This window comes from Daphnia carinata, chromosome 7 (genome assembly GCF_022539665.2).
Source record: "Daphnia carinata strain CSIRO-1 chromosome 7, CSIRO_AGI_Dcar_HiC_V3, whole genome shotgun sequence".
Lineage (NCBI taxonomy): Eukaryota > Metazoa > Arthropoda > Branchiopoda > Diplostraca > Daphniidae > Daphnia > Daphnia carinata.
Genome location: NC_081337.1, coordinates 8,679,109 through 8,702,874, shown reverse-complemented (window position 1 = coordinate 8,702,874; position 23,766 = coordinate 8,679,109). Strand labels below are relative to the sequence as shown.

The following is a 23,766-nucleotide window of genomic DNA, read 5'->3' as shown; positions in this document are numbered from 1 at the left end:
CTTTTAATGTTTTCTGTTTAAATTTTTATTTTGACCCTGTCAACTCACAACCTACTTTAGCTTTTTCGAATATAGTTGATGTTCTGCTCTGTCCGGATCCTGTTTTTTGTGATATTACGGAGCGGCCTGCATGAAATGCTATTAGAGCTTTTTATATATCATTCCCTATCTTTTGACAAAGGGACATTAAAGCTTGATATTCCTCTCAACATCTCTTGTATTTTTATACGAGTTATCTTTTTACTATGTTCCTTCTTTTAACGTGAAATTGACGTTGAAAAAAATCAATTTCGGGGCAAAATAATAGTGAAACTGGGATTTTGAAAATGCACTCCCGAATAAGCGTCTGGTTGCACGCACAAAGAAAAGGCGAACTTTTCAACGTTGAAAGAAACAGTTCAGGAAAACATTAATCACGGAAATCGCTTTCTCCTCCGCCTTTCCTTTCGCTGTTGAATTTACAAGCATAAGTAACCGTCTCGCTAATTACAAATAATAAGACACGCAAACGTAGTGTATAGGGTGAAAGGTGCGTTTAGGCTACGAACGTGAAAGGAAAAAGAAAACAAGAACGAGACGGATGTTTCGTGAAAGTTGGGCGCGTTCGTTCGTTTCTCTTTCTCGCCCTCTCTACATCATTTACGTCTACCTTTTTTTTGTATTTCATCCGAGAATAAGAAGCGTCATTAGGGTTGCTCCTACTACAATACAATGTCGAAAAATTTTCGTTTTCAAACTCACGAAGAAGAGATCAAGTCCCTGCCTCAAGTGTTCAACCACAGGTGAAAATGCAGATGAAACAATAGATAAAACATATTTTTTAGTTGCCGATGCCCTCCGGAAGAGAAAATGAATCTTTTTTTCTTTCTCTACTTTTTCTTGTTCTATTGACGCAGATGAGATAACAACTACATGTCAGGATATGCTACCATACTCACGACCTGTACGACTTTCACTCAACAAAAATGATTTGTCTGTTATAGAAATTCGGGAGTGTCGCTCACGGGGTTCATTGTTTCACTAGACCTGAACGAGTTTCTGCATTTTAACCAAATCAGTGCATTTGATTCGACAATTTGATTCTTTCTCATTTCTATTTTCTCTTGGAAAACAGGAAAAGAAAACTATAGCACTGAGATATTTTGCTAGCTCTTGTAGAATCATACTGATGTAGCAAAAACGCCAGGTTGTTCTAACGCAATCTAACCAAAATTTCAGACTTAGAAAGAGTATTATACATTTGTTTGCGGCTTTCTGTTGAGGGCCAACAATCGGGACGAATATAGTTTCTGTCATCAAAGAGAAATGATGGAAACAATTGTGCTTGAGGATAAGCAATCACAGAAAAAGAGGAACAGAAAATATTGAGGGGTGGTTTTTGAGGTTTTATTGTGTTTCCCAATGCCCGTGTCATTAATCTGAATGACAGTGTGTATGCACATATGCGTCGTCTATGCATGTAATAGTCTGGTTTTTCTTCTTCAGGACGTAGAGAGATATAGGCCAGTGTACCAAAAGTTTAAGAAACTTGTTCTGTGTTAATGTGTAGAGAGACAAAAAAAACTAAAAAAATTAATTTACTATTCTCCTTTGGGTTTTTTCGGCCCTGGGACGTGTTATTTTTCACGTAACATACACACCGGTCAGTTCGTTGACCTTGCACTCTAAACACGGACTACTATTCTTTGGGTTTAAATAAAAATTATTTTTATTACGGAAGTAGGAAGCAAAGATAAAAACTATGCCTCTTTTGTTTTTAGAAGGAAGTTTGTTGCCATATTTGTTCACAGTCCAATACGCGTAATTTACAAGTGTTGTTCATTAAGCCCACCTGTCACATTAACAAGAACAGTTAACCTGTATCTGTGTGGTGACGCGTTTGTAAATAGTTCTAACATATGGACAAGCATTCAAAGTATTTCATTAGTTCAAGCAACAGAAATGGGTTGATTGCCGCTGCGTACTTGATGTTTTGTCAGTATTTCTCATGTTGTTATTTATTTATGTCCAAAAAAAGATATCATCCTGAAACGAAAGAAAATTACTCACTGCTAATGCCAACATTGCTTCCCAAAAAATGTTATAGACTTTTTCTTTTGCCAATTCCGTTTCGCTTGTTTCACGTCACGCGCGGACGATCAGTTCAACAGACATCTTTTTTTTCCCCTCAATAGATCCAGACGGAAACGTTGGTTTCCGGAGTCATTCCTCCTAACTCCGCATTCAGGAGCGTGAAGAAAAAGAAAAACAGTCAAGACAAGTTATCCATCGTTCTACAATTCATTTTACAGTCGGTCTTCATATTCATTGCGTAACCGAGTATGACGATTGGCGTGACTAACACAGTCACGATACGGAAGATGATGGCATTCTTGCGGCACTGGATATTTTTCAATGACCGACGATCTTTTAGAGCTCGAGGGCAGCCCGATATCCGTTTCCCCCGTCCCATCTAATTAATGATCGATCAGGGAAAGGTAGCGGAAGTAGCTCTTCCAGACGGTATCCGTATTTAAAAGTGCATAAAACCCAAGTCATAACATAAGAACTGTATATAGACAACACGAACAGAGAAAATGCGGTTTGTATACGGTTTCCGAAATGGGATGCCAAATGACGCAGTACCGTTGCACGCCTTTTCTGTCTAATCGCCCTGCGGTCTACTCCCGAACGCGAGAACTTGTGTGCGTATACAGTACTCGTCGAATCGTGAAATACGTTTGTAACGGAGTGGCACTGGCGGTGATTATCATAATCATTATTATTTTCGTCTTTCAATTGTATGAACCCTTTCTTATTACATTCGACTCTTCGTCCAACAATGGCGCCGGTTCCTAATGTCGAATTTACGAGGATATAACCACATCGCCCAAACTATACAGTTACTTTCTGTGTACGCAAGTTCAACTAAAAATAAATGGGAAAATAAAAAAGAAAAGGGAAATATAGAGGCATCGGAAGAGCAACAAATGGAAACACCAAGTGAAAAGAAAACAATGTATTCAATTTCTGGTTTAAGTTCTTTTTTTTATAAACCAGGGCTGCAACATTACTGTAACGATATCGGTTTTCAGTAAAGACTTTTTTAGCGAATATGTAAGCGTTGGTGTTTCATGTTTTTTTGTTTTGTTTTTTGTTATTTACTTTCCCAATTTAACACGAAGCAATTTTTTTAAATTTTATAACTCATCACCGGTCCAATGAGAAAAATTTGGCTAATGTTTTATTTGTTTTGTTCTTTTCCAAATGTCGCCACGGCAAAGCAATTTCATCTACTCACTAAAACAAGTGGAATGATGATGAAAAACAAACAACGATTGACCTTTTCCTCTTCCAGCTCCCTTATTTTTCGTTTGGCTCTGTGACAAAAAAGAGCAATCTCCCATGGCCTATATTGGAGAGAAGAAGATTAGACATAAAAGCAAGGAATATCGGAGGAAAGGAATAATAATAATAACAAAAAAGAAGCAGACTAGCATTTCTTAAAAACATAATTCCCCCGATATCCCGTCAGCCGAAGCGTGCAGAACTGGCTGAGTCAAAAGAACGGATCAAATGACGTGCGGACTGGTGGTGGCTGTAAGACGAAGCAGGTGAAACCGGTTTACATAACTATAACTGGAAGCACCCATTTTCTTTTCCTTTTACATCCATCGGTTGTATCTTGTTTCGTTTGCTTCTTTTTTTCTTCACTCCTTTTTCGAGAGTTCTTCAATCAGTTCGATGAGACTTTTCAATCCAAAGATGAAACCGTCATCCGGCCCTGTGTACGTCTGGGACTCGGCCGCCATGTCTCGGTGTGTCGCGTGTGCGAAATCAATAACACGTACGTCAATTTCACTCGGTTGGTCATCCAGGCCGTCGTAGATGACCAGCAAGGAACTGGTGAAGAACCGATAGGAGTCCAGCTGGTTTATAACGGCCAACAACCTGCTGAGGCGATCCAGTAGAGGCAGAAAGATGTCGGTTCGCAGACGCTCGCCGTTATGGAAAAATTGCGTCAAAGAACGGCGAAGCCCATCGTCTGTCAATGATCTACCATAATATTTGTTTCGGCACAAATACTTGTTGGTCGAAACCTTCATTTAAAACGAGAAAAGGAAAATTTAACTTTAAAAGGACACCTGATAATTTGGATATGAATATACCTGAAAGACTTGCATGCCACACAGGCGAATGCCCAAAGATCCTGAAGTTGAATTTTCAACTTTCAGACTCTGACTGCGACGTTTTGACTCAGGGGCGTCATCGCCGTACTGTCGAATACCCATTTTAACATCCAAGACGCAAGGTCGTTTCCGCCTGCCAAACGCCAATGAAGATCTTAATCATGAAAAGAAATTGTGGCTATAAGCTAATTACCTCCACGTGAGGTTCTCGAGGAGAAGGAACTCAAAGGACGGTAAGTTTTCGAAATGGCACGGGGAGTGACTCTGTTGGGAGTGGATGGCGTCCACGTCTAGCCCAAGCATTTTGGCTATGTGTCCTCTGTGGCAGTGCAGAATCCAAGGGTTGTGACTATGACTTGGCCTTCTTTCGATAGAATGCTCCACACATGGTGAAGAACTTACAGGTGTCATGCTGGTATCATCTTCGAAAATATCTTCATCACTGGATGTCTCCACACACTCAATATCAATGCATATCCCATGATGCCATTTTATTCTACTTATACAAATTCAAGAATAAATTTAATCATTAACTATAAAAAGTATTTTGTACCTATGTTTCACTGGCATAGTTCCTTCATATGCAATATAGCCTGCAGGAGGAAAGGTAGTTAGGGTGAGGTAGCCACCAGCATCCTCGTTGCAAGTCACCTGGATTGTTCCACGGTACTGGGCAGTAAATGGAACAAGAATTTCTGGCAAATTTTCATAGAAAGCTTTCTCCTTGACAAGAAGCGGCTTGCAGACTGTAGCTTCATCGAGGCAGAGCATAGAAGAGTGGCCGCCGACTTGATGCACGAACGGCTCCAGCTGTTGTCCACCATTCAGTACCAAATAAGTGTTGATTTTTTACTATTGATGGACAACTGAAATCTTACCTTGAGGGACACCTGAGGAGGAAGTTTAGGCTCCTCATTTCGACTGGGAGAATCCATCGACTGTTGCTCGATGAGTAGGAATATAAACTAAATAACAACCATGAGATATATAACTTGGATGTATCAGAGACGACCTCGGTATAGTTTGGCACGCCGTTGCCTGGCAACAGGCGCTACATACCAGACGAAAAGTTTTGTTTTCACTTTATTCTTCACCGGATTTTGATTTTGAATTTTTAGACAGAAATGCAGTTTATACTAGAGGACGAATAGGGCTGAATATGAGGAACTATAATTTCCGAAGTTATCTGAACCATTTTGGAAGTCAAGTTTTTGGTGCTGTTTAAGGTTGTAAAAAAAAAACATGCAAATAAACGTAAAAGCTTGCATATTCGATTAAAAATGCGTGTCCTAAAAAAGCCGACAGAAAAAATAAAAAATTCCATAACAGTCCTATCTTTAATTGCTACGTGACAGATCGTAGTCTACTTTAATAATCAACAATACGAATGAAAACGAATAACAACATTTCGAAAGACTGACGATTCATAAAGACATGAGAACACTGACTGTATTTTTAAAAATCAATGCCAACTTATTATTTTACTCATAAGAACAAAGAGTTCTTCTCAAAGCATACAAAAATCTCAAGTTTTCCAGCTTAAATTCTCCGCACAAAAAGAGCGATAAAAAAGCCATTTGTTAAGTCCTTATCAGCTTCGGCTCGAACACATTTAATGCCTATTATGTCATCAGGAGAATTATCGTAACGGTTCGTTCCTCGTCTCGGCCACCAAGGCAATGCTTCTTCTAATTGAAATGATTGTCCAATTTTTGTCAGAATTTGCCTCACAACAGCTTCGTTTTCTTCTTCGTAGATCGAACAAGTGGAATACACCTAGTAAATATAGAAATGAAAAAAAAATGGAGGTGGTAATCTTATGAAAATGAATAAATATTATTACAATGCGTTCAACTGAAGGGAACGTGGCCGCATGCTCCACCAACCGTGACTGCAATGAGCTTAAGCGTTTCAGACGAAGTTCCAAAGTGTCCCTGTTTTCCGATTTCCGTTTTGGACCCAAACGACTGACAATCCCTGCTAACAAAATGGAAATGTCTCATCCGTGCTGTGCCACCCACCTTTGTAGTGAAATCTTACCTGTTCCGGAACAAGATGGATCCACAAGGATGTATTTCACGTCTTGATAATCAGACGGATTAATGGTAAGAAAATCAGCTTGTTGAACTGTTACCTTTGATGCGTGGGTATTTGATATGGTCTGCCGCAGAGTTTTGCATCGTTTTCCGTTTCGTTCGATCGCAATGATGGGACTATGGTTACAGAACGACGATTAATATTATTAGGAAAGCAAAAAGAAAAGTATCATTTGAATACCTTTGGTTATTGGATAAGGCAGCTAATAGAGAAGTTTTCATTCCAGGCGCGGAACAGGCGTCGATCATCTTGCCGTAAAATGGGTTGCATTTTAACGCGACTGCTGACATACAGCTTGCCTTTGGAATTCGAATAAAATGATAATTGGAAGCAATTCACTTTTTTTATAGACATACTTTATCCTGCAAAAGAATGGCTCCACTTTTCAACAGGTTGTGATTATAAAACTGTGCAGTAGATGGGAAAACCAGCAGGAAATCCAGATGAAAATCCAAGATAAATTCATTTTCACCGAGGCTTTTAACTCGCTCGATGAAACCTTCGTAACCAGACCTTTTTTTTGAACGAACTTGTTTCCATCCTTCTCCAGTCAACTGGTTGCAGACTTTTTCGGTAGTGGAAACCAGCGTGTTGACACGTACATAACGCGGAACTGAAATAAAAGGATAAGAAAATTGTTTCCTTTCCCAGAAATTGTATTGTGAAAATGAACATGGCAAAGATTTTAATCTTGTTTTGGAGGTTTATCATCTTGGAATGCTTTATATATGTATGCTGCTATGATCAACTGAACCATTATGATGGCCACCACAACAGCATAGATATAACTCTCTGATGATGGGATGCCAAAATATTTATCTAAAAGATAAATTGTGGCAAAATAGGAAGCTATAGGTAGGGAAAACATTGCAACACTGAAGAGGAACAAGGTGCATAGGGCAGAAGATGAGTTGTGGTACTCCGTCTGGTAAAATCCTTTGTTTGTGTTAGGCTCCATATTTCACGACTGAAAATAGAAAAGAGAGATTTGGTTAACCTACCTGAAATTTGTTGCACAGAGTCAATTTCCTCTTGGGAATTTCGGCTGTCTAATGTCTGCCTGAGTTCACTTTCTAATTCTAGAATTATCCTGATGGCTCGAGCATTTTCCGGTTTTAAATAACCTTTCCCCCAAATCAACTCTGTGATGAGAATCCTAGCCAAATGAGGATCAAAAGGTTGCACATTTTGGAGCCCTGGTGTGTTGTTAATTAGCTCATCCAGTTCATTCTGGTGCTTAGAACTCTCAGCCACCAGTGCATAAAGAGGTTTGACATCCTAAAGTGATTTCGAAATTAAACAACAACTATACTCCCACATCCAGAGGGTTGACTTACACGAAAACCAGACGAGTAGATAAGATTTTTAAGACTTCCTTTCCTCTCTTCTGCTGATTTTAAAATTCGAGCAGCTTTTCGGTAAATTTCCGGAACAGTGGCACGTTTTAGTCGAATCTGTTGAGAAGCATTAATTGTTACGTCCATTTAGTAGTTTATCACGTGTCAGGCCAGCCTTCACGTGAGTTGGATACGCACTAAGCTGATTGGATACACTGTAGTTTGATGCACAGGTCTTGGAGAACAACTAACTCAAGCAGACAAAGTTTAAAATCAGAGTTTTGCCAAGTTTTCAGATTAAGGAGAAAGGAAAGCAACTGAAAATTTATGAGAGATCTCGTTATATTTTTTATTGTAATTTGAAATGGAAAAAATTAGAAATTTTAAAATAAAATATTTTTGTCACTTGTCTATTAAAAAATATTTCATTTTTTCCGTGTACGTGTTGCCATTGGAATTCACAACAATCACATATTCCCACGTGTCCTGAAGTCTAATGCGTCAACATAAAAAATGTTGTTATTACCGACTTTAGCAATGAAACAAAGTCTTTTTAGATCGATACCTTTGTCTTCGTTTAGTACAGTTCATGTGAAAGGTGGGCCCTACAACTTTGTCGACGGACAGAAAACTGACTCCGTGGATTCAAATGGATTCACAAATGTTTTAAACCCTGCAACAAGTAAACGTCTAGCAAAGGTAGCTGTGTCTGGAGTAAACGACGTTGACAAGGCAGTCAAATCATCAAAAAAGGCTCATAATTCATGGTCTATGGTACAATTTGCCTTTAAGTTACATTAACTTTCCCTGGTTGCTGACAATGTGCTAAGTTGTCAGGTTTTGAAAGGGGAAAACTGGTTTCTCAGTTGGGGCACAAGATAATAAAAAATCTGGAAGGTTTAGCTCACTTGGAGGTTGAAAACAATGGAAAACCCATTTGGGAGGCTAGACTGGATATCCAAAGCTGTGCCGATTGCTTTCTGTATTTTGGTGGGATTGCTTCCACTGTCACTGGAAAACATATACAGCTTCCTAACAGTTCTTTTGGATTGGTGAAAAGAGAAAGTCTTGGAGTTATAGGAGCAATAGGTGCTTGGAATTATCCTCTGCAGACATGCTCATGGAAAGTAAACAAAATTGAAATAATTAAAAATAGTTCTGTGATTGATAACTAGTTATAACAGGTAGCTCCTGCCTTGGCTTGTGGAAACACAATGGTCTATAAGCCATCAGAACTCACTCCTCTCACAGCTTTAGCATTGGCTGAGCTGGCAACTGAAGCAGGAATTCCCAAAGGTGTATTCAACATTGTTCAGGCATGGCGAACAATTTGCTTTCGTGTACTTTCGTGTGTTTTTTTAATACGTTAAATTTTTTGTCCGAAACTTATAGGGTTCAGGCGATACTGGAAAGCATCTATGTTGTCATCCTGATGTAGCCAAAATATCTTTCACGGGATCCGTACAAACTGGGAAAACTATCTTGAAACTCGGTATGGAAAACTAGTAAGCCGATGACGGTAGCTAATAATGACAATTCCTGTTGGTTGAAGCTGCCGACGATTTGAAACGGGTGACCTTAGAACTTGGTGGGAAGAATCCGCTCATCATCTACGACGATTGCGACCTTACAAATGCTGTTAAAGGAGCCCTTCTTGCTAATTTTCTATCACAAGGACAAGTAACTAGTTTTTGTACGAAGAAACAAAATTATCTTTAAGTCTCTCGTACATCTAGGTATGTTCAAATGGTTCTCGCGTCTTTGTTCAACGTTCGATTGTTGACAGATTCACCGTTGAGTTTGTTAAAGCTACTACTCAACTAGTAATTGGAGATCCGCTTGACAACAAAACACAAGTAGGGGCAACCGTCTCAAAAACCCATGCCGAAAAAGTTCTTGCCTACATAAAAGAAGCAGTAGGAGAGGCATGTAACTATAAAATGATACCATCTTACATACGTTAATCAGTTGTATAATACTTGGCTAAACAAACAAATATAGGGAGCTGTTCAGTTGTGTGGTGGGGAAAGAGTCCACATACCCAAACCTTTTCAGAATGGTTACTTTATATCGCCCTGTATTTTAACCAATTGCCACGACGAGATGACGGCTGTGCGGGAAGAAATTTTTGGGCCAGTTGCTACCATTTTGCCCTTTGATACAGAGGAAGAGGTCATCCACCGTGCCAATCAAACTCCATATGGACTAAGCGCGGGCATTTTTACAAAGTTTGTTATAAAATTTATGAAATTCAAAATCGAATTCAGCTAACGAGTTAACGTATTGAATTTCACAGTGACCTTAAGAAAGCACATCGAACTTCAGATCGTCTGCAGTCAGGCACGATATGGGTGAACAATTTCAACATCACGCCAGTCGAGCTGCCGTTCGGTGGATTTAAACACAGCGGCATAGGTGTTGAATGCAGTACGGCAGCAATTCAATGTTACACTCAATTGAAATCTACGTACATTGAAATGAACGACGTTGATTGCCCTTTGTATAATACTCAATAGCTTATGTGGAAATTTCCAGCGAGGACTGACCTTTTATTTAGTTTTTTAATTGTGTTTGGTCCTAGCAGTCAGTTGGTACGGTGAACATGGCGAGAATTATCCATTATCGTCTTTGTACACATTTTATAAAAAAAATGGCGAGAAAGTAAGAGATACAAAATCATCCATCGTTTGTAAAGCAATGTTTTTTTATTAGTAGTTGTTGTACCCTCCTCTTCGAGGCCGCCGACCTCCTCCTCCCCTTCCGTAACCTCCTCGACCACCACCGCCACCATCTGGATTCCAACGACCCGATGGAGGCTGATGATGTGGTGGTGGTGGTGGATGGAACTGTCCAGGATAGTTCGGCGCGAAGTGACCTGGTGGACCTCTACTGCCATATTCTTCATCGTTTCTATCGTAAGGCCCAGGCGGTTCAATACCTCCGACGTTACCTCCTCTGTAATTGTTCGGACCCGGTCCCCACCCAAAGTTTCCATCTCCATGTCGCTCGTTCATTTGAGGGGGAGGTGGAGGAGGATAACCACCTTCCATCCGCATATCGTCTTCAATCGGCGGCATGGGGGGACCTCCGTTACCCATATAATGCATTTCTTCTTCGTTTTCCATTGAAGGCGGACCTCCCCAGGTATTTCCACCCGGTCCGTGATGCCCTCTACCTATTGTTCCAATTAAAAGCATTTTCATTTTAACCGAGTAATAGAATTCAAACCAAAATTATAATTTTTTACCTCGACCAGGAGGTGGAAGTGGAGGTCCACTTTGATTGAATCGGTCTTGATGGTGAGGTGGCTGAAAGTAGGGTCTATTCATTGGGCCCTGACCATGAGGTGGTCGTGGAGGAAACCGATCTTGTGGTTGCTGTGCTGGATCAAAAGGTGGACGATCCCAATTAGTCATCTCTGGAAGAACGTTAAGAAAACAATTGTAATTAACTGAGTTGAGCAAATAAGCCATGTTTAAATCAAACCTTGAGGAGGGGGTTGTCCTTGCCAACCTCCATGATGATTATGGTGGTGGTGATGCTGCTGCTGATGTTGTTGCTGCTGCTGATGATGGTGGTGTTGCTGTCCGACTCCCGGAGGTAGTGGATGACGAATTGGTTGGACCGGGTGGCCCCTCTGCTGGAATTCGGCAACTACAAAAAGGTTTAGTAATGCAGGAAATACAAAAGGGCAATCATCGAAAAAGAATACCTCTGGGAAAGTCTCCTAGAAGGCCACCGGTTGGCGTCGGACCGATACCCGAATGACCTCTGGCATAGCCTGGCGAATCATCTAGGACGGGTGTACGAGAACGCGGATAGAAATCGTCATCATCCAGTTCACGATCTTGATTGTATTCGTCGTTCGGAACTGTTACTGGTTTGGATTCCTCCTCTTCTACAGTCACTTTTAGGCCCATTGAAAATAAAACTTCGTTCAACTCCTCTTCGCCAGTGCGGATGGCTTTGTCTAAGTCCGAGTCGGCTTCGATCGATAAAATCGTACCGTCGATAATAATTGCTGTCGGGACCGGTAGTTCAGCAGCTGGCACCGATTGGACCGTGTCAAGTAACTCCTGCATTTTTTCTGCATCGTTTGCCGGCATACCGAAGAGGGTAAGTGTTGCGCGTCCAAGCTGTTCCATTCCGAAAGCAACGGGGTCCACGCCAAGAACATAATCTTCATCATCAGATTGGCCAATGGATGTTGACAAAACATTGGGTGTGGGTAAAATGGCTGGTTTTTTACTAGCGTTACTATCGTTCCACTGTGCCTGAAAGTGACGCGGAATAGGTTTAGCGTAGGGTACTTTCTTGATGGGCTTTACGTCTTGTGCCAACGGCTCCACATCCAGACCAGGAATCATTCCCGCACTCAACAAACTAAGGCTGCTTTGACTTAATTGCCCATCTCCCCCCTCGGTTTCCACTTTGTCCTCTGGTCCCATGCCGGGTATATTGGGTGCATGGTGATCGTCTAACAGCTCAGCGTCTTCCGGCATCACGCCTGGAGGCAACGTGTTGAGATTGTATTTGTCTCTCATCTTGTCGCCCGGTCGGTTTCGCGTCCAAAACTTTGAAGTGTGATCATTGGAGCCCGAACACAAAATGTGGCCGATTGGATGCCATGCCAAAGACCAAATGAGACTTTCGTGAGCTTGATCGATGGCTCCAACTTCCTTATCCGTTCTACGTTAAGCAAAAAGTGGAAAACTTGGAAATATTATTGGCCGATTTTAACCTATGATCTTAACTTACCCAACGTTCCAGAAAAATATGGCTCCGTCAGATCCACCACTACAAAAAAGCTCTTCGTGAAAAGGATGCCATGAGAGACATGATGCCTCCTTTTTGTGGCCACGGAACGTTTGTAACTCCTGGTCCAGCCGGCGAATATCAAAAAGCTTAATCAAGTGATCTCTCGACGCGGTAATGAGCCATTGGCCGTTCTTGTTCCATTTTGCGTCCATTACGGTGCTCTTATGTGCATGTAGCGTAGCTAATGATTGACCAGATTTAGGATCCCATAGTTTAACTGGCTGCTGATTATCTTTGCTCCCTGATATGACTAAACCCTTTTGAGGGTGCCAATCGACGCACTTGACATCAGCACCGTGTCCTATTGAAAATAAATTTATTCACATCATGCATGTACAGTTTCGAAAAAAAAAAAATTATTCAGTACCTCGAAGAATTTTTTCTTCCTGACAGCGGACAAAATCCCAGATTCGTACTGTTCCGTCGTCAGAGCACGAGGCCAGTTTTTGATCCGTTGGACTGAAACTGTTCATAACATATAAAAAAGGTGGAGCATTTTTAAAGGCCCATTTAAATTGGCTCACGACTGTCATACTACAAGTAGGAAATGAAAATATTTGGACTAGTGGTAAACAGAAAGAATGGTAAAACGAGAAAAGGCGGGGGGTCCTAAGAAAATTTGGGACTGTAGTCTCCGTAAAAGTTTCGGCTGTATATACGCCCTGACGACTATACAATATTGGGTGCGTAACAGTCGCATTCCATAAAATGAAGCGTATGAAATGTTTACTTCAAAGTTTACAAAGAGGGTTGAAAAGAAGTGTCTTTTATTGTCCTCAGTTGCATCTATCACAGATCAATTATCTTTTTTTTTTCCCTTTACTAACAAGTGAACTTGTATTATTGGACATTGGGCATTTATAGAAGAAAGGAATGGGAAAGTTTGGAGGTTATACGTATCACAGCCATGGTAAAAATGATTTTTATTTTATTTATTGATTTTGTTTTTGGTTTCAATACCTGATGCCCCGAATGGCTTCTTTGTGAGCTTGAAACATTTTGACGTTGTTCATATTAGACTGCCAATACTTGATGTAACCACCATGGTCACCGGTCACCATCCAGATATCGTTGTGAGACCAAACCATACTACGTACTGGGCTGTCGTGAGCCTATTTGGAAATCCATAGAATCAAAAGGTATAACAGCTTCTAATGATTTATTTGGGTGCAATTTCCTCAATATCCGTACCTGAAGAATGGTTTCAAAATTGAATGTCAAGCCGTTCCACAGTGTAAATTCACCGCTCGAAGCTCCTGTGATTAATCGACGGCCTTCGGGCGTCCATGTAAGGCAAAATACAGGGCAACGAATTTTATTCGTCGCTACCTTTTAACGGAAGCGAAAACAAAGAAAAGAAAATGAAAAATGTTCAAATAGAGCTAATGTGTGTGGTATGCAATACTTTAGTAAACCGTGTGGTTATGGCATTGCTGGGCATATCCAAGTAGCAAGAGGGGGGGACCATTTCTGGATAGTAACACACGTCGGGTTGAAGGCTTCTTCTGTCTCTGGCGTCTCGCTGCCAGACTCTCGTCTAAAATCCAAGCAAGATAATACTATTTAACAAAAAATTGTATTGAATAAAATCATAACATGGTTAATAATAGTAGTAACTTAAAAAATTGTAATGTTAATTAGCAAAAGGGAGGCAATCCTTGTATTTACACCCTCTCAATTACCTCTAGCATTCGAATTACTGATGAGTAATAATCTACAGTCTTGCGCATTGAGCTCTTGCGTAGCTGTTTGGAATCATAGTCAGACCTGTCTTGGCCAGGCTTTGGGTATGGTCTGTTGAATGGATGAAACATATGACGGCCGGGAGGAATCGGCGGTCGCAAAGGATCACCTCCTGGAACCACTCTTGGTAATCCAGCTCCAAGGAAAGAGTTACTTCCAATATTAGCAGGGCTTTGACTGGGACCAGTGGCATGTCTCGACTGAAAAGGTGACTGATTCATGCCATTGGCAGCAGGATAATATGCCATTTGGGTTGCCATTTCCAGGAAATAGTTTGTTAAATAACTAAAAGGTACACAATGAAAAAACATTAGCGACTGTTGAAAACATTTTATGTAAACACGGGGGAAAGCGGTGTCTCCATCGCATGTCAACTACTTGTTTGTCAGAAACAACAGATGCCATGAATATAACGATTCCTTTACACACTGGCATTTAGCATTAAAGGATGATTTTGTAATTTCTAGGCCTATCTCGTCAGAACTGAAAAACGAAAAATTATGGAGTAAAGAAGTACTCACCTAAAACGTTTAAGAGTTGTTCTAGCTGTAAAGCGCCATTTTGTTTGGCTGGAAAACAGAGTTGTCGCTTTATGCGATCTTCCTTCCAATGAGCCGGGTTGCCATAAAGTAGAGAGAGCATGGTGTACACCCTTGTACACCGTAGAGAGCGTAAGGCTCGGCGCCTAGGGCTCAGCCCCGCGTAAACCTGCGAGCTTTTTCATCGACCCCGTGTGGTGTTTTGGTTTCGGTGCGAGGATTGCAGAGCATACTTGCATATTATTATTATTCATACATTTAGCTTAAATAATTTAGAATAACTTAAATGTGAAAATTACCCCCACCGAACAACAGAAAAATTCAACACTAGTTACGTAATTCGGCTTGACCTATCAAGCGACAAGGTCATTGATAGGGTAATTGTTTTCGTTTTGCTTTGGTTTTGGCGCCAATTCATCTGCAGTTTTACAAGATGGTGGTGGTGCTTTCGGAGTTCCGGTGCACCGTATTCAGCCCTGTACCGCACCGAGTATGGATTGCCCACACCTATCCTGCCTGTTCTTTTTTTCGGGGATGGGTCGTGGTACCCCCAATTTCATGGCGCCAGGGGCTAACTCCTACATGCCGTAATAGTTAGCAACACATGGTTCATCTGCCACCTCCCCCTTCCCTAAAAAGTATATCTATATATATATTCGTATTTCGTAAAATTTTAAACTATTTATAGTATATCCTTCAGTTATTATTTTTATTGCGAACTTTTATTTCAATAGAATTTGTATTGTTATGAAATAAATACAATTGCAACTTAAGGTAGAGGGTTTTGACATGAATCAAAGTTGCCAAATTTTTTGCAAGGAAGCAATTGAATTCCCCTCCCTCGCTTTTTTCTTTTTGTTTATTGTTTTACGCGTATTTCGTCGTTATAAATACATGAATGTACAATATTTACAGCTGTCCAGATACCGGGAGTGGTAAAAAATTTATATTCATGCCTCATGGTTGTCGTTCCACATTAACCTTGAAGGTTTTCACAATAGCCATTTGAAATGAATGTTGCTTCTGCTTCAGTGTCTTCTGCAGTTTCGTCAATGTCGATGCTGCACAATTCTTCTCGTTTGTTGACTCTTGTGGGGTGATAATGATTTATCCTGGATGGTGACATTATGACATAACTATTTCTGATAAGCTCCTCGTAGCTAGGTGGCAATTCGGTATCCATAATATTCTTTTCCCGCATCTGCAAAAGGGTTCAAGGACAAACCAAACATGTTGTGTTATGTAATCAGCAAACGTTGTAAAATTACTGAATTCTTAAATTTAAAATTCTTACGTGTCTAAAGAAATGTGCAAAAATGCAACAATAACAGCAAACTCCCAGCAACAAAACAATTCCGAGTGTGAAAAAAACAAAAGCGCTTTGAGCGATCCAATCTGGCACCATGGATGATGGTTTCTTCACGTCGTAATTTTCTTCTGGCAAATCGGCTTGCTTTTCTAAAGTACGTTGAGTTCGAACGGGGAAAAATTCTTCTTTTACAGGTAAACTTTTTGTATTCTGGTTCGTGCTTTCTATAATAGAACAAAGAAAAGCCTGTTAAATTCACTGTACCTAGATAAATATTTATGATAAAATGACTCACGAAAACGAATGGGAACATCCACGAAACGTCTTGAGTTGACGACAGCATCTGTCACATCCATCAAAGTTTCGAAAAAAGTCACGTTTTTATGCAGTTCTTGCAACCATTGTAAAGACAACTGCAACAGAACAAAATTTAGTTTTAATATTTTTGTCGATTCTTTAACCACCTTGAAATACCGAATAGACTTTACGGTACGCGTGTTGAGCACTAGTGCAACCATTAGAGCATGCCATTATCTTCCTCGGTTCATTGCCATATGCCTCTAAACAAGCTAAAGATAAAAAAAATTTAAACCAGTGAGTTTTCATTACAGCTATGCATTTTTATTTACATTGATGGCAAGTTTTCAGTGCAGCCATGTCGTCAAACTGCACTAAAATGGACGCTGTCCTGTACGTTTCAAAGAAACGACAACCACGTTGGCAATCAAAATTGAAATCGTAATCCACCTGTTTGTTTTTTAATGTAATTTAAGTTAGAAATACTATCCATTAAAAAGGCATGAGTGCATTTGCCAAATGTCGATGTCTGTGTACGTATTGCCATTTCTCCGATTCCGATGAGAAAATTAGTTGTGTATTTGTCTTTCAGCCAACGACAAAATAAGAAAACAAAAATTTTACCTGCGATGTGCCACAAGAAGACACGCAATCTGATTCAATCATGGATGCATTCATCTTTGGATATAAAGAATTCATTACTCATTTGTTACCACATTCTCATAAGTTAAAAACTTCTTTAGTTATTTATTTATTTTTTTGTAAGTTACCACAAAGATGTCTCCAAAGGCAAAATTTTGAAAAATCTGATGAGCCATCAAGATTATGACAACCTTCAGGCAAAAGATGTTTAAAAACGGGTGTTGTCTTGTCGTTGACATTATAGCATAGGAATTCTAAGCACTATTGTAAGTTTTCACTCCGTAATCGTAGCACAGACAAACAATAAGTAGAGCCAACTGCTAATGTCAATCACTGAAACAACGCCTCAACTTATGACTATGGTATTGGATCCTACGTGAAACATTACAAATGTTGCATGATCAAGGGCAAACTGCAAAACTTTAGACAATTTCAAGGATTCGACCTAAATGGGCCTCATCCAAAACGAAGAGGGGCTGATTCTTCAGACATCTGAGCGTTCACGTAAGAGCTATTATCAAATATGTCATGTCAGAAGTTAACTCTATGGCACGCGCGATAAGAGGTGTTCTCAGGCAGTGGAACGCGTACCTAGCTGTGTGAATATCCGTAGGTTATTCATAACAACAATTATTAACGATGCGTAGAGAACAGCGAAGGATAATGGGACAGCTCATTTGCGTAGCAACAATTCGCCTTCAATTAACTTGGAACTTGCAAGGTTATGATATTGAGGTGGGACGGCAAACAGAGATTTTTATCTATCAGTAGTCTATTCTACTATCTTACTAAACCCAACGAACACAGTGACATAAAGTGACTACGTCAATTTTAACCAACGCACAAGATTATAATAGGAATTTTTCTTGGTCTTCTGTGGCTCTTGACGTACCTGTAGAATGGCAAAATCTAGCCAATCCTGCCTCACCTCCTCCTACCAGGCACGCAGTCGATCATATGAAAATTTAATCCTAAAACATGGGTCTTGGAAACGTCAGTATATTTTCCCTTTGTACTCGAATGATACAGCTGGCTGTGACTATTCCTTTAGTTACACGTTTCGTCAAAAACATTTATTTAAAGTTCGAATGATATTTAAAAAAAAAGGAAGTATTTAATAACTCAGTAGCTTCATTTATCGATCAACGTTCCCCGGACAAGTTTTTTCTGTGTTTCCGTTTCGGGAACGTCTGTTTTGCGTTTCAGTCCTCCTTTTCTTTCTAACTGCTTCTCAATGATGCGTGCATTGTTAGCATATGAATCTGCCACTTCTCGCTCTTCCATTTCGTCTTCTTCGTCCTCAATAGTTGACACTGTGACGGATGAGAATTTACCCTGTAAAACAATACAAAATCTAATTTATTTATCATATTCTAAGATGTAAATAAACAATAATGTACCATATTTTTGGTATGTTTCGTAACCATAGTCTTCTGTGGTTGTTTTTGCGCACTTTCTGTGCTTGTGCTTAATGTGTTAAACATGCTCCTCAATTGCCCTTCACCTGATCTCACCAAAGCACCCTTTAGTATGAAAGTCACGTTACTTTTTGGATCATGCTTGTAATAAAGCTGAAGACCACACCTATTTTTTTTAAAGAATTAGAGACTTGATTTCAATTTTATAATAATACTAATTACTTTTTGCAGGAAAATCTGTGTTGTTTTTCAATGCCTTCTTCCCGTTTGATGTATACAATTTCATCAGGATCACATGTGACTTTATTCACTTGTTTTGAACCATCAATGACACGAGAACCATCTCTTTTCCTCAGTGGTAATTTTTCGAGCAATGAATCTAAGGTGGAATTGAATCAAATAAATAACATTGAAGAAATTTGTCAAAATACTAGAAAAACCACCTAAAATTAAAGTAAACTGGCCACACAAGCAGTAATAAGATTGAAGAGGCTTTTCTTCCTGTTCTTCTTGATCTTTGGTATCTGACACAACAATACTTCTGGAAACAACTTTTGGCATTGTGTCAGTTAAAATAAGATTCGATGTCTAATTGAATATTTGAAAATCTTGCTTAGCTTTAATTTGATTTCACACTTCACTTCAAAATTTTCATTTGTTCGTCTGCTATACAGGCATGTAGCGCCATCTGGATTAGTATGACAGTACGCTGTACAGTACGTTTTTTAACATTCATTTATTTTTGTTGTCGTGTTGCACAAGACTTTTCATGTCCAGAATAACAATACCAAAGGCCATAGCGTTGCAGTTTATGCAATGCGAACCCAATCTCTACGAAGGCTAAATAAACATAGTTTGCTGACGCTCTGCCCTGCCGGAACACTTTCTTCTCGACGAGTAGTTCTTGACAGTGGCAGGCAGCAATAATATTTGTTTTCATAATCATAGGTGACCAATCAAAATCTAATTCTTTATCAAATGGCTGGCCACAGTTCACCGCTATGATATTAGAACATAACAGTTCCAAAGTTACGTTTAAAAAAAAATGAGTTCTCCCAAAATTCCTAAAGTGCAAGTTTACCTAAAAAAAACAAGCAGCCAACGAATTTTGGCAAAATTTGGAGAATGTATTGTCAAGTTCTTCGGGTTCGCTGACAAAGGCTCGGGATACGTTGGATTAACTCAAGAAAAAGACGGATTCGTCGTTCATGAGCTGACTTCGTTTGATGATACAAATGCTATTCTATTGAGACATGCATCAGAATGTCCAGTCTACAAAATGACGAACAAAGCCACCCTATCCCAGGAATCAAAAGACAAAGGTGTTGGAATTGGAGTTGCAGTTTTATTGGCTAGTTCAGATCAATGTGTCCTTGTTACCAGAAGGGCACCTCACATGAGAACATTTCCAGGTGTATGGGTGCCACCAGGTGGGCATATAGAACCTGGGGAAACATTACTTGGTGCAGGACTGAGAGAGTTAAAAGAAGAGACAGGACTGGAGCTAAAAGACACCGATCATCACTTGCTAGGACTATGGGAATCAGTTTATCCCCACAAGTTGGAGTTTGGCCAGCCAATGAGGCAGCACCTTGTTATCTACTTGGTTCTAACTAGTAAACTGTCATCTAGAGAACTAACTGAACTAATCAAGGTACTTATTTTGTACACATAATTGTTACCAAAATTTGATTTGGTTTTCTAAAGTTGGATCCTGAAGAAACAGATGCTGCCATGTGGCTTCCCTTCTCATTTGTGGAAAAACTTTCAACTGGACATTCAGTAGAAGATATACCCAAGCATTTGTCTGTTCTACAATATGTAGATGGAAAAAATGAGCAGTATAGCATTGAAACTGGACCGATCGTAGAGGCAATCGCTCCTCCGCCAGATTCTTCTCTTTTAGACATTGAGCGGCTTACGTGGGGAACGAGATTCGCTCTTCAGCAGTGGATGAAATGGAATCAGAACAAAACCAACGAGTACGGATCGAAATTGTAAACAGTTATAATCACTTCAAAGTTTATACACACGAGATTATTTCGGTTTTGTTCAACGTTTCATCTACAACTCTTCATGCTTTTGTTTGGTTGCACTTGCCCTGTTTGAAGGAAATCCCCAGAAGCCAGACGGCAAACCATTAGCGTCTCGCTCACGTTTGGCAAATGCTGTAAATGACGAAATACAATTGCCAATGAAGTAGTTTGCTCGTCCCAATATGGCTAGATCGACATGAGGTTCTGGATTGGCTAACTTGTGAACAGTAACCTGGATTTAAAAATAAATTATAGAAGAAACTGCTCTATGGCCCCTAAAAAAATTATGTAAAGCAACCTCCATTCGCTTCAAAGCTTTGGTCAAAAACGGAATGAGATGGTCGTTGTCGGAAGAGACAAACACCGATTTCGCATGGTACTCCTTGACGGCGAGTTTTACTTGTTTTGCTATTGCGTCGTGTGTCGGGAAGCACATATCTTGCGATGCAATTCCAAACTCGTTGCGGTAACCCAAACACTGAGGAGCAGAAAACAAATTCGGGCTGTGCTCTAGGTGTTCACAGGCTTTTGACTATTGTAGGAAGAGCAAATGTTTAGTTAACCCAAGGGATTGAAAGGTTTTCGTCGGAAAATATATTAATTAGAAAGCCATACTAACCCAGTCAACGCCATTTCGCAAATGGATTCCAACAAATGATCCGATTGGAAGTACATTACGGATGAAATCTATTGCTCGGTTGGCTATGCGCGGAGTCCAAACAAGAAATTTTTGTAAGTCCTTGTTTTCTAGCTGAACGGGAAAGCTAGCTGGAGCTCCGGTAAATGCGAGTACTGAGGAAAAAGGTTAAATAAACAGAAGCCTAGTTAACTTAACTGATAAAACATTTATTTCATCTAACCTATACCTGGTGACTTTTGTGGTGGGTATCTACTGTTCCATTTTCTAGCCATGTCTTGGTGATGTACATCATAGTTTAATGGCCCATAGAACTCAGATTGAACAAAATCTACATTGAAAGTATCCCAAAAGGGCCCAAAGGGGTTTCCTTCCTTGGCATTGCAGTCTGTACCCTGGCCTCTCGCCATGTAGCAGAATGCTGTAATATAATTTTTCTGTATTAAAATGAATAGTAATTAAAGTAAGAAACATAACGGGTGAACAATGTACCTGTTCGTTTCCCTGGAGGCCAGACTTTAGGAGCTATGTTTGCTATAAATTCTTCCATTGTAACAACACGATGGAACTTCAAAAGAGGTTCCAATTCAAAATAATGAGAAAATGGAACTTGGACTGATTTAGGTTCCCCAAACCTATATTCTACCCATGGTGGGAGGGCAAGTGTTCTGTTAAGGGCTTTGGCAAATGCAAGTGACCCAAGAAAGTGGTCCGCTTGGTTACCAAACCTTCCTGTAAAGATAGCCAAGAATGAAATTTTTAAATTCAAATTATGGAAATAAATGGAAAATATAAGCAATTTCATACCCATGCATGGACAGTAGAGAATATATCCATTCGGATCTATGTCCACACCTGCGGATACAGATACAGAAAAAAGAACGTGAATAAGTAATTTTAACATCATGTCTGTACCCTTTTATGTTACTTCTGAAATTTCAAACGCTACTGACAAACATATGATAGATGGCGATCCTAGTAGTTCGTACTTTGTTTGTTAGATGGCTTCCATCCGGATGACAGATAAACAAAAAAAAAATTCTCTGATCATGTATCTTCATGCCAAAAGAACTTGTACAGAAAAGTATCGCAAAGACAAAAAATTAAATCATGGATCTTGTTTCTTTTCCCTTGAACGATTGCCACGGATACTCCGTTAAGTTTTCACCATTCATCGAACGAAGAATCGCTTGTGTAGCTTCAAAAAATTATGGACTTTCAGGTAGTAGAAGAAAAAAAAATACTTAGCAACCATTATACATTGAAAAACTTTGACTGATACTTATTAATGGCGAAATTTACCAAGGGTCGGGATTTCTTTTCATCCTTGACCTAAGCCCAAGCAATCACTTAACACTAGCTGTTCAGAGTCAATGGACTGATGGGCTTTTTGATTTGGCATTTGCTGAAGATCATCCTGATATAGTACTAACAGCCTCAGGTGATGGAGGAATCCAACTGTGGGACTTGAAAACCCCAGAAGTATTTCAATAATGTTCATTGTACCAAACAAATCTTTTAAAATAATATATTATTGGAATATTAGGTGCCAAAGCTTGTGTGGAAAGAACATTCAAGAGAAGTGTGTTGCTTGGACTGGAATCAAACAAGACAGCAACAACTTGTGCTGAGTTCCTCATGGGACAGGAGTGTCAAATTGGTATAACAAGCTTAGCAATTGCTTGTTGAAAGAGAATAGTTTAATTATAATTTTTATTGCAGTGGGACCCTAAGGGCACCAATAGTCTTTGTACTTTCATAGGACATTCTGATCTAGTCTATAATGTTTCTTGGTCTCCACATTTACCGAACTGCTTTGCTTCCGTATCAGGTGAGGAAACGGAATAAGGAAAAATATCGTTGCCGAAAAATCAGTAGTAACCCGCAATAACCGTCTGTATTTCAAAGGTGATCATACTTTGTGTGTGTGGAACAGCACTAAACCAGGTCAGCCTGTTGTTAAGCTAACAGCCCATGCATCAGAAGTTTTGGCATGTGACTGGTCCAAGTATGACCGTAACGTCATCGCAACAGGAGGCGTAGACGGCAGGGTGAGAGCGTGGGATTTGAGGAACACCAGTACTCCATGCTTTGAACTCATTGTAATTTCCAGACATTATAACATTTATTAGAATAAAACCTGTGACTAAAGTTTAATTTTCCTAGGGGCATGAATATGCCGTTAAAAGGCTGCGTTTTTCGCCCCATCAAGCACACCTGTTGGCATCTTGCTCTTATGATATGACAACACGTGTTTGGGATACACGTCGTCTTCAACCAGAAGTATTTGCTCATCATCGTGAGTTTGTTTATGGACTCGATTTTAGCTGCCTAACACCAGACAAAATGGCGGATTGTTCCTGGGATCGTACAGTCTCCATTTATACCCCACCGTCTGTGTTGAACACTGTCTAGAGCTGATATTATTTGGCACAAAATTCGCGCCAAAAATGATGGCGGGTATTCTTACAAGTTTTTGTGCAACTCTCCACAAGTTGTTATTACCTATTGCATAATTATAAAATGTATTGAGAATTATATTGAGAATCCGAATACAAATAAATGAATTTTTTTTTTTTAATTCTGTTTTTTTCCCCCTAGTTTCATTTCTTCTCTATCTTGTCGGTTTTCCTCGAGAAAATTTGCCCGGAGGGAATAGGAACTATTTTGTCAAGAACAAGTATTTCCAGGTGGCGTTCGCGCTTGAGGTGTAGGAATACTATT

General features: G+C 39.8%; 9 protein-coding genes across 10 annotated transcripts; 3 read left to right on the top strand and 6 right to left on the bottom strand.

Annotated features, from left to right (window-relative positions):
* Positions 1 to 3,210: 3,210 nt before the first annotated feature.
* LOC130703732 (inositol hexakisphosphate kinase 3-like) lies at positions 3,211 to 5,220 on the bottom strand. Its single transcript, XM_057525179.2, has 5 exons — positions 5,048 to 5,220; positions 4,723 to 4,979; positions 4,363 to 4,665; positions 4,149 to 4,302; positions 3,211 to 4,079 (listed from the first exon to the last, which is right to left on the bottom strand). The coding sequence occupies exons 1-5, from the start codon at positions 5,102 to 5,104 to the stop codon at positions 3,690 to 3,692; spliced, it is 1,161 nt and encodes a 386-aa protein (XP_057381162.1). The 5' UTR covers positions 5,105 to 5,220; the 3' UTR covers positions 3,211 to 3,689.
* A 372-nt stretch (positions 5,221 to 5,592) lies between these two features.
* Positions 5,593 to 7,837, bottom strand: LOC130704114 (28S rRNA (cytosine-C(5))-methyltransferase-like). Its single transcript, XM_057525595.2, has 7 exons — positions 7,604 to 7,837; positions 7,268 to 7,544; positions 6,623 to 6,879; positions 6,447 to 6,565; positions 6,210 to 6,382; positions 6,013 to 6,146; positions 5,593 to 5,945 (listed from the first exon to the last, which is right to left on the bottom strand). Exons 1-7 carry the CDS (start codon positions 7,748 to 7,750, stop codon positions 5,709 to 5,711), a joined length of 1,344 nt encoding a protein of 447 aa, XP_057381578.1. The 5' UTR covers positions 7,751 to 7,837; the 3' UTR covers positions 5,593 to 5,708.
* A 230-nt stretch (positions 7,838 to 8,067) lies between these two features.
* Positions 8,068 to 10,297, top strand: LOC130703588 (4-trimethylaminobutyraldehyde dehydrogenase A-like). 2 transcript variants are annotated; one of them, XM_057525028.2, is made up of 8 exons: positions 8,068 to 8,377; positions 8,441 to 8,730; positions 8,788 to 8,919; positions 8,996 to 9,095; positions 9,156 to 9,283; positions 9,340 to 9,532; positions 9,609 to 9,831; positions 9,900 to 10,297. In XM_057525028.2, exons 1-8 carry the CDS (start codon positions 8,368 to 8,370, stop codon positions 10,117 to 10,119), a joined length of 1,296 nt encoding a protein of 431 aa, XP_057381011.1. In that variant the 5' UTR covers positions 8,068 to 8,367; the 3' UTR covers positions 10,120 to 10,297. The 2 variants fall into 2 exon arrangements, with proteins under 2 accessions (XP_057381011.1, XP_057381003.1); XM_057525020.2 differs by having other exon boundaries at positions 8,434 to 8,730.
* Positions 10,132 to 14,797, bottom strand: LOC130704063 (pre-mRNA 3' end processing protein WDR33-like). The gene is made up of 11 exons (XM_057525548.2): positions 14,686 to 14,797; positions 14,104 to 14,449; positions 13,827 to 13,958; positions 13,613 to 13,750; positions 13,382 to 13,533; positions 12,789 to 12,886; positions 12,362 to 12,722; positions 11,316 to 12,292; positions 11,090 to 11,257; positions 10,851 to 11,021; positions 10,132 to 10,778 (listed from the first exon to the last, which is right to left on the bottom strand). The coding sequence occupies exons 2-11, from the start codon at positions 14,422 to 14,424 to the stop codon at positions 10,312 to 10,314; spliced, it is 2,985 nt and encodes a 994-aa protein (XP_057381531.1). The 5' UTR covers positions 14,425 to 14,449; positions 14,686 to 14,797; the 3' UTR covers positions 10,132 to 10,311.
* Positions 14,798 to 15,540: 743 nt separating this feature from the next.
* Positions 15,541 to 17,606, bottom strand: LOC130703802 (uncharacterized). The gene is made up of 7 exons (XM_057525265.2): positions 17,080 to 17,606; positions 16,934 to 16,987; positions 16,642 to 16,759; positions 16,487 to 16,581; positions 16,308 to 16,425; positions 15,998 to 16,236; positions 15,541 to 15,904 (listed from the first exon to the last, which is right to left on the bottom strand). The coding sequence occupies exons 1-7, from the start codon at positions 17,188 to 17,190 to the stop codon at positions 15,680 to 15,682; spliced, it is 960 nt and encodes a 319-aa protein (XP_057381248.1). The 5' UTR covers positions 17,191 to 17,606; the 3' UTR covers positions 15,541 to 15,679.
* Positions 17,607 to 18,022: 416 nt separating this feature from the next.
* Positions 18,023 to 19,015, bottom strand: LOC130703942 (STING ER exit protein-like). The gene is made up of 4 exons (XM_057525410.2): positions 18,813 to 19,015; positions 18,592 to 18,748; positions 18,352 to 18,535; positions 18,023 to 18,286 (listed from the first exon to the last, which is right to left on the bottom strand). Exons 1-4 carry the CDS (start codon positions 18,928 to 18,930, stop codon positions 18,083 to 18,085), a joined length of 663 nt encoding a protein of 220 aa, XP_057381393.1. The 5' UTR covers positions 18,931 to 19,015; the 3' UTR covers positions 18,023 to 18,082.
* Positions 19,016 to 19,103: 88 nt separating this feature from the next.
* On the top strand, positions 19,104 to 20,424 carry LOC130703826 (nucleoside diphosphate-linked moiety X motif 17-like). Its single transcript, XM_057525279.2, has 2 exons — positions 19,104 to 20,023; positions 20,077 to 20,424. The coding sequence occupies exons 1-2, from the start codon at positions 19,415 to 19,417 to the stop codon at positions 20,368 to 20,370; spliced, it is 903 nt and encodes a 300-aa protein (XP_057381262.1). The 5' UTR covers positions 19,104 to 19,414; the 3' UTR covers positions 20,371 to 20,424.
* LOC130703748 (GDP-fucose protein O-fucosyltransferase 1-like) lies at positions 20,353 to 22,005 on the bottom strand. The gene is made up of 6 exons (XM_057525204.1): positions 21,850 to 22,005; positions 21,535 to 21,774; positions 21,272 to 21,463; positions 21,025 to 21,197; positions 20,704 to 20,937; positions 20,353 to 20,637 (listed from the first exon to the last, which is right to left on the bottom strand). The coding sequence occupies exons 1-6, from the start codon at positions 21,947 to 21,949 to the stop codon at positions 20,434 to 20,436; spliced, it is 1,143 nt and encodes a 380-aa protein (XP_057381187.1). The 5' UTR covers positions 21,950 to 22,005; the 3' UTR covers positions 20,353 to 20,433.
* A 90-nt stretch (positions 22,006 to 22,095) lies between these two features.
* LOC130703812 (peroxisomal targeting signal 2 receptor-like) lies at positions 22,096 to 23,621 on the top strand. The gene is made up of 6 exons (XM_057525273.2): positions 22,096 to 22,264; positions 22,349 to 22,524; positions 22,589 to 22,702; positions 22,765 to 22,873; positions 22,951 to 23,144; positions 23,209 to 23,621. The coding sequence occupies exons 1-6, from the start codon at positions 22,153 to 22,155 to the stop codon at positions 23,455 to 23,457; spliced, it is 954 nt and encodes a 317-aa protein (XP_057381256.1). The 5' UTR covers positions 22,096 to 22,152; the 3' UTR covers positions 23,458 to 23,621.
* The last annotated feature ends 145 nt before the right edge of the window (positions 23,622 to 23,766 follow it).